Consider the following 15,681-nt stretch of genomic DNA (forward strand, 5'->3'; position numbering starts at 1 on the left):
TTCATTTGCCAGGTTTTCAAATGCCTCTATTACAAAAAATTCCTAACTAGCTGATGATTAATGCTTGATTTATGCCTGGAAAATAATTGAAGTATGTTTTTTGCTTGAATTCTAGCAAATCTAAACAGACTCTTCCACACATTTCCTACCTTTATCCCTCAGTCTCTCTTAGGAATGCTCTTGTCCTCACAGATCTCTACGACCCCGCTCGCTTTCAAAACATCTTTAAAAGCCTTGCTGTGCACCAAACAAATATTCGTATTCTGAAGTTCCCCTGCTCAGTCAAGGACAGAGTTGGAAGATTCTTCAAAAGAGATTTCTGAGTCTTTGTCAAGGAGGTAGTGCAACTGACAGGGAGCTGTCTCCTGTTGACCAGCAGAGGAAGCTACCACCAGACTCTGGCATGTTGCACTGAATTCACTACTCTGGTCAAATCAGTCTCCATGGTCCAGAGGACCACTCATCCACCACGGATCATGATTTGCTGCTCTCACAACTGCCATACAACATCTCCACACACTCACTCTCATTTCCTCCCCTTCCAGACCACTAACCCAGCATGGGTTTCTGTGCTGCCTACTCATTCCCTGGCAGCACACCCTTTTGACAAGCTGCACCAGCATTAACAGCTACGCAAATCACTCCATATCACTCAATCCTACCTTGTCTCATTCCAGGAGACAGCCAGAAAGTCTTTAAGGGCCTAGATATGTGGAGGGGTGCCTGAAATTCTACTGCTCACTCCTTACAAGGACAGAATCCTAGCTCTTCCAGGAGAAAACTAGGATTACTCCTGTAGAAATCATGAATCATGCAATTATGCTTGATTTTTATGGGTGTCACATGTAATAAGTGACCTAACACTGGAGTAACAATATCACTGTCAGTGAATTAAAAACAGAGGCACGTGCTTCCTGAAAATTGACCATTTGCACAGCAAACCAAAACCATCGTCCATTTCATCATCTTAAACCTATAAGATTAGAATAAAACATCTTTTAGCAAAGTCCTCCTGTGCCCTTCAATATATCTTCAGCTGCTTTGCAGCCTAGAGTCTCTATCCTTATTGATAAATATAGAATCTACAAAGGAATATAATAAGAAAAACACAAAACTGAAAAAAGGTTTACAGGAAATTCAAACTAAGTAGGGAACTGAAACTGCAAACCACATCCTCACTTGAGAAAAAATTTTCATGAGAAAAATTAAATTTAATGAAAACTAAAGAACTGCAGATGCTGGATATCTGAAACAAAAACAGAAATTGCTGGATAAACTCAGTAGGTCTGGCAGCATCTGAGAGGGAAATCAATGTTCATGTGTATTCTGGAGGGGGGGGGGGGGGTCGTCAGTGGACCCAAAACATTAACTCTGCTTTCTCTTCACAGAAAAATTCCATGATGCTGCTTGGCCTGCTATGTTCATCCAGCTTCACGCTTTGTTATCTAGGATTCTCCAGCATCTGCAGTTCCCATTATCTCTGACCCCCATAAAAACCAATGTGTTTGTTGACGGAGTTCCGGTTAGAACGCCAAGCCTCCAGGAATTCCCTGGCATGCCTCTGTTTGGCTCCTGCTGTTATGGACACGCTGTCTCAGTCAAAATCGTGCCCTTCTTGGTCAGCAAGCATTGAGACCAGTGAGAATTGGTCTTCTTCTTGGTGGCTAGTTGGCGTTTGACAACATATCCACAAACTGCAAGTTTCTTCTTTCATATAGCGTTTGAATGCACTGATTTGCACATATCTAAAACAGTTAACAAATCTTCACGTCCCAACTTAGGATGCATCAACCAACACAGCAACAATGCAAAGGATGGTCATTTTCAAAGCTCCAGCCCAAAGTCAAACCAGACATAAATACATTTACGCTGACTGTGGTGGTGCTTGCACTTTTAGAGATGAATTGCTGGGGATTTGGCAGCTGGTCGACTGTGGGCATCAAATCAGAACATTTAATCTAGGATTTCTGGAATGAAAACACAAGTTAAACAATCTTCTGGTACTCCAAGAAAAGAGAAAGAGATTGAAAGTGATGACGGATTCACTGTATCAGGATCGGCACAAATGAAAATGCTCATTTCCCCCATATTGAGGCATAATGCTATACAGATGATGGTAAAGCTCTACAATGCATCAGTCTGACTACACACTCTCACATATTCAGCACCAAAAGAACTTAAATCACTCTGAACAGGGTCACTAATTGTGTCACAAATGACATAATATTTTAATTTATTAATTAAGATGCATTTAGTCTTCCACATTAATGGATCATTACTGGATTAATGGATCTCTCAAACAGAATTAAAATTAGGAAGAAACTTGCAGAGTTCTACTTTGAAACTATTTAAGATGCATAATTTCTGTTAGACGTAATCTGCAGATGAGTCACAATTATCAAAGTATTGAGACACATTGGTGCATGTTATATGTCTAATGTTTACAATCACTCGCACAAGTGTGTTGAACCATGCTACACAGAAGGCTGAGGGTCTCACCCTACTCTCACCAATTCCAGGAAGCTTTCATACCTCGTGAACCAAAATGTGATCATCAGACGTTGTGAGATAGTGAATGCTGCCAGCTCACAAACACTTTTGATGACAGATGAGTCAATAGAATAGATTTACTCTTGAAAACAGATGCAAACATAATTATTCATTATTTTGAGAGACGTGAGCATCACAGGCAATTCCAGCATTTGTTTTTCATCTCTAATTGTCTTTGAGAAGATGGTGGTGAATTGTCTTTATGAAAAGGGAAGGCATGGTGGACAGGTGGTTAGCACTGCTGCCTCACAGCAGTGGGGCCTAAATTGCTCCACAGTGCAGAAGAGATCAGTTAGCCATGGGAAATGCAGGGTTACAGGGATTAGGCAGCGGGGGGGGGGGGAGAAGAAGAGTGGGGGTGAAGTGCTCTTCAGAGGGTCAGTATGGACTCGATGGGCCGAAAGGCCTGTTTCCACACTGTAGGAGTTCAAATGATGAAGCCACAGACTATTTGGTGTAGGTATATCCACAGTGCTGTTAGGGTGCTTCTGGACTTTGACCAAATGACATTGAAGAATGGAAGCACAGTTCCAAAATATTGAATCAATTTGCATACTATGGTTTAATCAAACCAAGCAGTCAGACAAGATTATTTGACTATTTCTTTGCAGAATTTGGATTAAAACAAATCTTTTAAAAAGGAGCTTGTTACTGAACCAAAACAAAGCCATCCTAATGGGACTTGCACTTGTGGACACTGCAGTCATAAGACAGCACTATATCCTTAAACCTAATGGTCAGAGCTAAGCGGAGTGAAAAATGAAACCTGGAGGATCTACAAACCCAAAATAAATTGTGTACGACACTGAACTAATGTGATGGCACAATAATCAGCATAAACTATAAATACAACCCATAGTATATTCTAATAACATTTGGTTGAGAACATCATCAGGAGCAAACATAAGGACCCTCCATGATTACAGTGCACCTTCCACTGTTGGTATCCTATTCCTAACCCACTTGGCCATTTAGTCATTAAAAGAATTTTGTGCCCCTGTAAATTACAGTGGCTGTTTGTTTTATGAGTTAATACAATGGCGTTTAAATAAACACACAATTTCAATTTTGAGGGCGATGCAAAAATTTCATGGACTATCTAACTGAATCCTTTCATAATCTTGAAGGCCTCTACCAAAGATGCAGACAATAAAAACGATGCAAAAAAATTGCTGTGTGTTTATCAACGTGTTCTACAGCTGTAATTTAGCTTTCATACTACTGACAGGCGCCAGTCAAAAGTAAAGCAAACAAGTGGGTTAATAATCACGCAGGGATTGACAACTCAGTATATTATGTAAACTGATAGCCAAGCAAATTATATACCTATGAACTGCATGTGACCAAGTAGTTATTTGCCTGACTCATTCGTAACTAATGGCAGATTCAGTTATTGCAAGACTTGCTAATCTGCACTTACTTGTTTACTTACAACGGGCACTTGGTCAGCCACTTCTGATCACATATTTATGAGTTCCTTTTAAATGATTAGTTGACCAGCCACTAAATTCCATTTCAGATTGAGACTTTTCTCTGCTCTGCTCTTTCCTGCACTATATCTATTAATAACGCCCAAAATTGATATCAATTGCCCAATATGAAAATTTTAGCCCCTCAACTCTAACATCCTTCAATAATAAAGCAATCCCTTGGGAAACAAACTAAAAATAAAGTAAGTGGAGTAAACAAAATAACCTCTAAAAGTAGTTATATCAGTCATTATAAAATAAATTATGATAAGCTATTTCACTTTGGCCAAATCAGTAGAATCAAGGCACCTGATTCTTTAAGTAAAGGTAAATTAAAGGCTACCTGCAAAAACAAAATTTCAATTAATGAGTGGTCAATCTATGAAAAAGTCTTCTTAAGAAGGGGTGGAATTCACTGGTGTTGAACCATTAAACGGAAGTTAAATTTATTTTAGAAAGCAACATTTTGGGAAACTGTACGTGAGCAATTGACAAAATGCAGCAAGTTTGGGAGGCACAGGTTACTTTGAGCCGATGAATCTCAAGGTTCTCCACCATGCAGGATTGGGGGCTTACCTCACCTTATGTCTGGCTCTGTTGCAAGCTCTTTGATAGAGATTGATCACTGTGATTAGTCAATAACTCCAGTAGTGTTATATCTTGTGATTACTAAGACGTTAGACTGTATACTAAGTGGACTTTGGTCTCCTTCTGGCTGACAATTTCTCTGGTGTATTGTTATTGTAACTTACGTATGTCAGTTGTTGCTATTTCCTCTCCCCTTCCTTTTCTGACTGGCAATGACGTGTCCATGGGCACTGGCAAGTCTCTGTCCAACCTACCTTCACTCCACAATCCATAAATAATTATTATTCATACCTCCATCCAATTAGCTTTTTAAGTTATGATTTCAATTTTAAAAGAATACCAATTTTGAAAAAATTAGACTGTCCTATTGAAGAAAAGGAACTATTTGTCGATACCTGTTACATGTATGCATGAATGGAAAAATTTTACAGCAAAGTATTTCCCCATTTGGTTCAAGAAAATACTCACATTAAATTAAGCTTGCTTTAAAACTCTCAATTTTTCTGCTAATGTTCAAGTTGGCCATCATCACCACTCTGTTCCAATGAAGTAAATTGGTGAAAATATCAAGAGGGGCAGCATCAAATACACCTATCAAAAGCAAGCCCCAGCAAAAAAACAATGAGAAAATTCACAATAGTGACTGGAAAATGGGTTATCACAAACATCTGGAGACAGATTTGGAATGGAGTGAGTGACTGGTTAGTATGTTAATCAATATAGAATTGCACTGGAGATCAGTACTTAACCTTGGTCTGGGTTAAAATTGACTGATCTCAGCTAAGTAAAGCACTACAGTCCAGCTCAATGTCCAGTGAGGAATAAGCAAAAAATAGGCTATTGTTTGAGGAACTATTCATTACTCCCATTGGCAGGTACATTTGTATGGGCATCAAGGCCAGAAGGGGTCTCAGCCATGGTCCTTGGTCATGAGACTATTGTGCCGACCAACAAGCACACAAATTGTGAGACCCTGATGTCAGATTCTCTGCCTCAAATACACATGTAACAGAAACATAGCCATGTGATTGAAGCCCTATACGCTGGAGGCCAACTACTGAAAAGCAGCTTCTTAGGCAAAGTACTGGACGGCATGTGCTATTCACAGAAACATACCATAAGTAGTAAGTCAACTTTTGGAGATGAAGGCAAGGAAGACAATAAAATGGAGGATAAAAGGAACAAGCTTCACTTAAAAGTTTGAATTAAATGTTCAAAATCTATTCTTACGAGTGAAATGGAACATCTAATCCCAATGCGGGCTGCACACATAACTGTAAAATTTAAAGCTTATGTGTCATGTTATGAATCCACATTAGGCAACGGTCTAAAATGTAACAAATTACATCCATTATATTGTTACAGTTAGGGGAATACTCACTTATTAGAATCATTAACTGGTTTAAACAGCAAGTCCCTCATTTTCATCTCTGGCCTGGGACGAGTTATGTGATATCAGCCAATGTGACGATCATGATGTGGAGGTGCCAGTGTTGGACTGGGGTGGACAAGGTCAAAAATCACACCAAGTTATAGTCCAACAGGTTTATTTGAAAACACAAGCTTTCGGAGCCTCAATCTTCCTTCCGGTGTTAGTGAGAGAGGTGGCATCAGACACAGAATTTAAGTAAAAGATCAGAGGGTCACTCAACTGATGAGGATTTATTAAACAAACTTAAGATGCTGTAAAATCTTTATAATCAGTTGGAAGGTTTTAATAGATTAATATGTATATGTAAATCACCAAACTTCTTTCAAGTAACTGCCCTGACAGAACTAAATGTGATGATCACCACTGCAAAGATGATTCATATTGGACTCAAAACATTAGATCCATTTCTTGCTCCACAGATGCTATCAGGCTTGCTGAATTTTGTTTCATTCTTGATGATTGCCTTGATTTGCCCTGCATGTCCCAAATTAAGGCTATGGATAGGTGAGAAAATAGTAACAATTTCCTCGCCTCATTCCTACCAATAACTCCCCTGGTGCATAGACATGAAGCAAGATTAAATTACACTCAACTGTGAAAACCTCCACAGTCAAACAGCCTGCCAATGTTCATGATAGATCTCAGCCATCAGTGAAATTGATCCACGACATTGGAAATGATCAAGTTCAGCCTCAAGCGCAAAGTTTCAAATTACAAAATACACGGCAAATATTCACCATCTAAAGCTCACAGATGAACAAGGAGCCATGTAGCAGAGGCATCTACAGAACTGTACCCAAAAGAGAATCTATGCCTGGAGGAAGTAAGACTGAAAATAAAAAGCATTTGAAAGACACAATGCTAATATGATAAAAGCAACAATTAAGATATTCAAAAATAAATATCATCAGTCACTCCCTAAAACAGTGCAACTATTCTTAAATAATGGCATCTTCTGGACATAGCTTTGTTTCAATATCTGAAGTTAACCGTTCAAAGTAACAGCTATAGAAAAAAAAACAATTTTTCTACCACAACGTAAACATTAAAAAGACACAATGTAAAACCATCTTGCTTTTCTGACAAGCACAAACCATTAAGTAAAATCACAGTCATGTCAAATAATATTACTTTTAACGCAAAACTGTTCCAGTGATTATACCAAGGCCTTAGTTTAATTGAATAAAAAGTGATTCATAGACCAGTTTATTGTTTTTACTGCTGAGCAATGTGCTTTTAAATCTGAACACAAGGTAAAAAAGGTTCAAAGTGAAAAAGAGTTGTTTTAAAAATGTGATCATTTCCTTACCGAGTCTGAATCATTTTCATCGTCGTAAAGGTCAAGGTCTTCTGCCTTCATGTTTGATTCCAGATCATCAATTTCATCCTCCTCGCATCCAACAAAGAATGTAGGAGTCAAGTGATCCCCCTCAAAAGAGGTGGGGGTTGTCATGACAACCTGGTTGACCTTTCATCACGGATATTAGTCATCGTTTTAAAAGAGGCAGCAAGAGACAGCTATCTAAACTTCCCATAGTACTAATTCCAGCCTCGGTATCATTGCTATTAACAATCTTGCTGACTTTATGATTTGCCCTTAAGGGCACAGTCCAGATCTTTAGAATAAGTTGTAATCTTAGCACAACAAATTCGGGCTTGCACGGGTGCATTCAAACCAGCAATTTCTTTATGTCAAAGAAAATGTTCTTCCTCCCACCTCTTCAGAACACCTCCTTGTCCCAGGTTTAACCATCTGTAGTAAAAAGAAAGAAAATAGAATTGAAAACTGAAGTTGATTCCATACCAACAGTCATTGACAAAATTACTTAATTTTAAAGAAATTGTTGCTGGAAGTTTTAACTTTGTCTTCTCTCCGATTAGTTCCATTAACACCAAAGATTTGAGGAATGTTTGCTCAAGAACTGATCTGCTAATCAGGCTGACAATCTGTGCAAAAGTGATCTTTTGTGATCATTTTAATTTTTCCTGTATTGAGAGTGGGCAGAAAACAAACCTAATACATTTTTTTTTAAATTTTCTTCACTATACTCTTTATATTAAGGAACTTTGGGATGGCCCAGAGGCAACTGACTTCAGCACTGAGCAGAAATCAAACACAAGACCTTTTCTTGTACGGCTGAGTGTTATTATTTATTGGAAGTGCATTTATAGACCAACTCATCAGAGAGAGAGAGTGTCAGACTATTTGTAACCACCACTGGAAAGGTGCATGACAGAGAGAGTAGGGACTTGCAATTTCTTCCAAACACCCTCCTGTCTCAAGCCCATTATATAGCCAAGATGATACATTCTGGAACTCAGCACAAAGTTGAGAATTCCACAGACACAAAGCCATACCCTAAAACTTCCACTGGTGAAGTTGCCACAATTGTCAGTAAAATATACCAATGAACGAGATTTCTGAGATATCTCTTTGGATTGCAATATCAACACAAACCTCATATGGAACCTCCATCATATGTCACAGGACAACAACACGGGATCTGGTTTTTAGGATTCCTATATATTTCCCAAACCAGTCAACTTATTCTCTCCCTGACAGAGAGGCAGTATAGCATCACATAGTGCAAAATTAACTTGTTTTGTGCTGTGGGTCTAATCACAAATAAGAGCTTATTCGAACCCACTTCAAGCATGTCCACAAATCAGACAGAATAAATTTTCATCACATCAGTGTGAACAGAAATCAAAGCCAGAACGCACAGATAATCAGCTATACACTGAGTGCTGACTGGTTGATCCATTCTGAACCCATTCTCCTCTAAACACTATCCATTTTAACATTTTTAAAAAAAGAGAGAATGGTGTCAGGCTATGGGATCTCAACTCACTCTACAGGCTCAAGTATATAATCGAGTGAGACCACAGAATGAAGTGCCATATGCATGAAGTATTTAACATCACTAAAAAAGAAAAACTGATGATTTCGCCGTCACTTCGGGATACGTGGAAACATACTGGTGTATAAATAAGCTGTCATATTTCTATCTACTACACTGCTTCAAAAGTACAGTGGCTATAAAGTACTTTGGATTGTGAAACTCCATAACAGCAGGACTTTCTACAGATATTTCTTATGAAGCACAAAGCCACATAAAATCCAATGTAACAGTGATTTTGAAGTAAAGCTAAACACTATGCACAAGACTTTAAATTGGTTTTTCACTGGTTAAAAAACACACAGCATCCAAAAAAAAAAGAGAAATGCCAATATAGCTTCATAACCATTAAAACTTGGTGCTATCATAGTTTCCGCTGTGAATTAATGCAATCAAACGTCAGGTGCTTATTAGTAAAACATTGTAGCGCTTAGACTAACAGTTGCATCAGCAATCGTGAACAATGCTAATTACAAACCTAAGCAATAAGCCAAGAGAATTTTAGACTTAGCAACGTTCCTTCCAGTCCTTTCTGAATGAATCAGCATTTAATACTTAAGTTTCATGACTATTATAACCAAACCCATCACGCCACTGCAGTTGGGCTTGCATAACTTAAGAGCTGATTATCATAACTGCAGCCTTAGTCTTTGCTACAGCACCTAAAGAAGGAGTACTGACGCTCCTTTCAATTTAGAGGCTCCAGCCTGTCCAAGTCTACAGAACAATCCATTTGCTTTTTTTGTTATTGCCTTGTAGCAATAGGATTCTACAACTGATGGTCATCATACTGAATTGCTCCAAAGATTGAACTGTTTCCATGTAAACGTGGTCAGCGAGCATCAGCTAGAAACCCACTGTCACTGTCAATTTTACTCCTGTAATACTCAGCACCCACCTATACGCACATCCATGGGATGGAAAAATTTTAAAAGAGTTGCTATGTAATGATTTAGAATCAAACCCCTGGCTTCTTTTGACCCTAAATCTTGAAGCAATGAGGATAAAGCCACTTTGACTAAGATGAGCTAACTCTGCAAAATGAGGGGTTTGGTCATTGCTGGTAACCACATTGTTCTTATTGGCAACCAGGTGGAAGTAGCAGCACCCATACAAACTCAATGTTTGGAATACCCACAAAGTGAATGCTCAGTAATCATCCCACCAATTAATAGGGGCCTGTCCTTATTTCTTCGCTTAGCTTCAATTAATCTATTGAAAAGTAATGAGTGAAAAGTAACAAAATCAGTGAGATTCATTGTGGACTTTCTCACATTGCTACCTAATCAGTAACGTAACGAAACTCTGATCTTGCTTCACCTGATCCACTGCTGAAACCCTCATCCGTGCATTTTCACCTCTAGACTATTCCAACAGGAAAGAGCAAAATACAACAGATGTTGAAAATGTGAAATATCCAAACAGAAAATGCTGTAAAAACTCAGCAGGTCTGACAATATCTGTGAGAAAGAATGTTATCATTTCGGGTCTGGTGATCTTTCAACAGGACATTCCAAACTCCAGGCAAAAGTTCTGTTTTTTTTCCCCCCACCCTCCACAAACTTTAGGATGCTTATGTTCTAACACACAAAAACCCATTTACCTGTACCTTGTTTGCTTATATGGGTCCTGGTCCATACCCAAATTTTAAAGTTCTCATCCTGGTTTTCCGTGTCCTTCATGGCATTGCTCCTCCCCACCTCCACAATCTCCTCCATCTGTACAACCCACTAAGATCACTATGCTCTTTCAAATATAGCCTCATGCACAGCCCTCACTTTAATTTCTTCATCATGGTCACTGTGGTCCTGGTCCCAAAGCTTTGGAATTTCCTCTCCACCTCTTTCATTCATTCCACTTTTAAAGATGCTCCTTCAAACCCTTTATTCAGCCAAGCCTTGATCACCTGTCCTAATATCTGTGTATTTGGCCCCAGACCAAATTTTGTCTGATAACTCTCCTGTGAAGGACTTAGTAAAGCATTCCAATGTCAGAAATGCCATATAAATGTAAGTTGGTGTTGACATCAGAAGAAATAAACTTGATCCTTTCATCCTAGTTTCACAGATACTCAGCTTAAACGTACTCTACAATTGTTACACTTTCAGCGATCAGACCACTCAGAAAAAATGCCTTCTCACTATGTGGCTGAAACACACAAATGGCTTCAACAACTATTTGGGGAACCAACGTGTTAGGTTTTGGCTCCACCCACTATACCAGCTGTCAAAAAGCAGAAATCTTTCCAAAGTGCAGACAGGCACCAGACACTCGCAGAACATAAAACTGTACACACACGATGTTGTGCCGAACTTTTTACGCCAAACCTAAAGGTCTATCAAACCTCCACTCCTACCTTATACTATCAACCATCCGCATATCTAGTAGCCAATTAAATGCCCCGAATGAGGTCGACTCCATTACCCTCTCTGGCAATGCATTCCATGCCTCTACCACTCTGAGTAAATAAACCACTTCTGACGTCTCCCCTATATCTACCTCCACTCACTTTAAAACTATGCCCCATCGTAATAGCTATCTCCACCCTAGGAAATGTCTCTGGCTATCCATTCTATGTCTCTGATCATCTTGTACACCTCTATTAAGTCACCTCCCATGCTTCATCGTTCTAAAGGGAAAAGCCGTAGCTGTCTCAACCTTTCCTCAGGCCACGACAACTTTTTTTTCACTACATTACAAAATGTTAAATGACCTAGAATCCTCCTAAATAGAATGCACAGCATAATGTTGAAGAGTGTATTTATACAAGATAAAATTAAGAGAGCTCAGTTAATTTTCTCCCCTCCATATTCTGTATTTTACTAAAAGAGGTGTAAAGACTACATACTTTTATTTTCCTGCCTTTTTAATCGTTTTTTAAAAAAGTGTTTTCTAATTTCAACCCACAAAGGATTGTTCGAGAATTGCTGCATGCTTTGAAAGTTAGTAATGTGATGCACAACGTAAGCAACTTTTACTCAGCTGGGGGTGAAGTTGGTTGCAGACCAGCTGATGTCAAAACATTGAGTACCGACGGAGCTTTAGTTGGTTCCAAATGGCTGATGGTTCACGGACGAGCAATCAGTTACCAATGGCAAAAGCCTTCTGCCTGCCAATAAACGTGTGGGCTTCTTAGCGAGCTGAAAAGCTTGGTGCTGCCAACAAGGAATGGAGAAATTATCAGATCCCCACCCACTCAGGAGCTCATATTCTCTGCAATAAATGGCACTTTAAGCCTGAAGAAAACCACTTTATTGTTCCTTCAGCAGTTGCAGTATGCTCTGACTGAGATCTTTTACAAGTGAGGTATCCACACTGTGCCAGTAGCACGCCATGAGAGCCTCCAGAGAGGGGAGATTGCAAAGCAGCATTCTGACCAGCCCAAGAATCATAAGAACCACATAAGCAACACTGAACAGAAACCAATTAAGTGTTCTCCCAGTCTTTCCCTCTCTTCATAACATCCATTTTCTTTTTCCTGTGTCTATATGGAGGCGTTTATAAAGGAAGGTAGAGTTTTAAATAGTAACGTTATATGACAACTGTTCACAGTTGTTCACCTTTTTCTAGAGTCTAATAACTTGGAATGAACAGTCACTTTTATTCACGACAGAAACTTGATTATGCTTTCTGTCAATTTGGGTCTAAAAGGGCAAGTAAATTGGCAGATTCTGTGTATCTTCTAAAAATCTTTAACTTTTGCAATGACTCTGGGAGTAGCAAGTCTTGATATCCAGTGCACTACCCTGAGAGAGGCAGGACCCTTGACGCAATCTAATTGTCACATCATTCTGTACAGAAGCTTGTACAGATAGACTGAATCAATGTGACAAAATGCAGTGAAACTGAACTTAAGACTTTGCCATTAAAATTTAATAAAGCAGATTTTGGTGAACTTAAAGAACTCAAAAAAAAAGTTGCACTGTTGGCTTTATGTATTGCAGAAGCCTAAGTAACATCAATAAGAGAGGAACATGTTATGGATACTTTGGACAAAAACAGAAACTAGCAGAGAGAGTCAGTGAAGATGATGGAATTACTGAAGAAGAAAAGTAGCCAAAAGACTGAATACTATGGGCATCTGTTACAGAGAGCAGAAATGTAGTGAGGTAAATAATGGAGCTACCATGTATAAGAAGAGGAAGGCCTAAGACTAGATGAAAAAAATGTAACAGCAGGAGATTTAAACACAGCAGGATTGAATGTGAGACTGACAGGACGAGGTACAAAAAGGGTGAGTCCAAGTAAGATAGGAGAAGCTGAAAGACGACACTGGGTTAACGAGTTTAAGGAGGTGGAAGAAACTTCATTGACAAAATCTCCTCAAAGATCATGTAGTTACATTTAATCACAATTCAAAAAGTTAACACAGTTTTTCCTCAATATTGAAAATATCTTTATTTAGTCAGTAGGCATCAATGCTACCACGATAAAGAGTGAGCTCGTAGTGATCCTCAGGTGAGATATGACAGATATAAATTTAAACAAAGGACTGTGAATTTTCCCTCTTTAGTCTAGATTAGATTAGATTCCCTACACTGTGGAAACAGGCCCTTCGGCCCAACAAGTCCATACCACCCCTTGATATATTGTACCCAGACCCATCCCTCTATAACCCACACACCCCTGAACACTACCTGCAATTTAGCATGGCCGACCCACCTAGCCTGCACATTCTTGGACTGTGGGAGGACACCGCAGCACCCAGAGGAAACCCACGCAGACACAGGGAGAATGTGCAAACTCCACACAGACAGTTACCCGAGGCTGGAATCGAACCCGGGTCCCTGGTGCTGTCAGGCTGCAGTGCTCACCACTGAGCCACCGTGCCGCCCCTCTGTGTGTCTTTTTCTACTCAAACTCTTTTCCAGCACTGCCAAATTGTACAGTTTGTCAAATCTCTCTCAACCTTCACTTATCTTTTAAAACCCCAAATCACTAATTCGAGATATTAAATCGGAGCCATGTACTGTTTCATATTACACTACTAGAGGACACTCAATCACAAAGTACAAGAACACGGTGAAAAGGCTTCTCAGTGCATTGAGAAACATGATTGTTCTACAACAACTTTTCTTTGTTTCCTTTTGATTAAACTAACACTGTACTGAGAACAGCTTCACATTAAATCAATTTGGACTACAAATGGATTAAGCAGTCTGTCTTGCTAAATCCATGAGTTAGTGATTTCAAAGCTGGAATCTGACGGTCTTAATTACAGTCGCAACCACAATGCAAGTTTCACCTTGCTACATTCAAATTCTAGCGATATTTAATCATTATCATTTGACAATTAACAAAAACCGGTTACTGGTACTCACAGAGATCCATGCTGGAACAGTTAATGCCTTAGGCACTTGTAACACAATACCATAAGCTGAAGATGACTATCCAGCTAAAATATGACAGCTGTTCAACTTAATACTCTAACAGGATTTTTAACACTTTATGTTCCTTGTGTTGCTCAATAGCCCAAGGCCTATGCCCTTTTTGCTGCTGTTTTTAAATTGGAGCCAAGATGCATGATCTTAATCATTCTAGAAAGGGAAAGTTATTAACATGGGAGTCCTGCTTAGGGAGTTTTTTTTTTCTTCTTGCACACGAACGTCACTTTTCAACAATGCCAGAAAAAGGTCCATCATCTATCCAGCTCAAGTATAGGCATCAAATGGCAGCACTGGCTCAGTTAGTAGCGTACTGGCAGCTGAGTCAGAAGTGAGTTAATGTTCCACCCAGGATACAGTATTGTAAGACAGTAATGAAGGGGCACTGCGTTGTGCTGTTGGAAGTGCATGCTTCAAGATTAGTGTCTTATGTGAAACCAAGGTCCTGTCTGCCCTCACCACACCATTGTTTTGAATCAAAGAAAACTTCTTCCCATTGTCTTGAGCGATATTTATCAATACTTAACACCTTAGCCAATGTCAGTAAGACAGATTTGTCTATTACTATTTGTGGGAGCAAGCTAACAGAAAATTAGTTGCTACGTTTCATAAATTACAACATTTCAAAAAGTATGTACTGATTGTAAAATGGTATTCACATACTTTCAGACATACTGAGGTGCTGAAAGGGTCCCTGTGGGTAGAACTGGGCGCCCTGGTTGTACACGTTTGGTAGCCAAGTGAAGGAGGAATTTAATCCTCCTTTCCACCTCCATCCCAAAGACCATGGCGGGAATGTCAGTGGTTTGCCATCCTACCTCATCACTAACTGAAGCCCTTAAAATCTACTAACTAAGGCCACCAATGCAGCTCATCCTGCCCCTACCAGTATTAACCCAGAAATAGACGGAGAGGCTCACCAAATGGTGAGTTTGACAAGCAAACACCTACAGGTTTGCATGCAACCTCTTGAAAACAGGTCTCTCATCTAAGGCACTCAAGTGTCTTATTGAGAAACCCAGCATGGAAGAGATCAGCTGAAATCACTTTCATTGCTCCTACTGTTAATTCCTGTCCCTCAACTGTGCCTGTTTTTTGGCCTATTTGTTGTGCCAGCATCAGTCGCTGCTACCATCACTCTCCCTGACTGTCAGAACTGCCAGCCTTCAAGCGTAGCTGACAGCTCTCAGCAAACAGGCCTTCCCCCGGTGTCCTTGATCCCAGGAGAAGCCTGCTGTCTTGATTACCACAAGATGTTTTGGGGGTCCCCTAAACAAGATCGTTAGATCTGCCACACTCAGCAGGAACTCCCTTCTCCTGCAAATTTCTAGCCTATAAATGCAAATCTCCTCCTTTAA

General features: G+C 39.6%; 1 protein-coding gene across 1 annotated transcript in view; it reads right to left on the reverse strand.

Annotated features, from left to right (window-relative positions):
- Window positions 1-15,681, reverse strand: part of ppip5k1a (diphosphoinositol pentakisphosphate kinase 1a) — a 160,264-nt gene that overhangs the window by 132,745 nt on the left and 11,838 nt on the right. The window contains exon 2 of the mRNA XM_059640191.1: window positions 7,349-7,792. Within this exon, the coding sequence (XP_059496174.1) occupies window positions 7,349-7,492 (144 nt within the window). The 5' untranslated portion in view covers window positions 7,493-7,792. The remainder of the gene's footprint in view (window positions 1-7,348; window positions 7,793-15,681) is intronic.

Source organism: Stegostoma tigrinum, chromosome 36 (assembly GCF_030684315.1).
Source record: "Stegostoma tigrinum isolate sSteTig4 chromosome 36, sSteTig4.hap1, whole genome shotgun sequence".
Taxonomy (NCBI): Eukaryota; Metazoa; Chordata; class Chondrichthyes; order Orectolobiformes; family Stegostomatidae; genus Stegostoma; species Stegostoma tigrinum.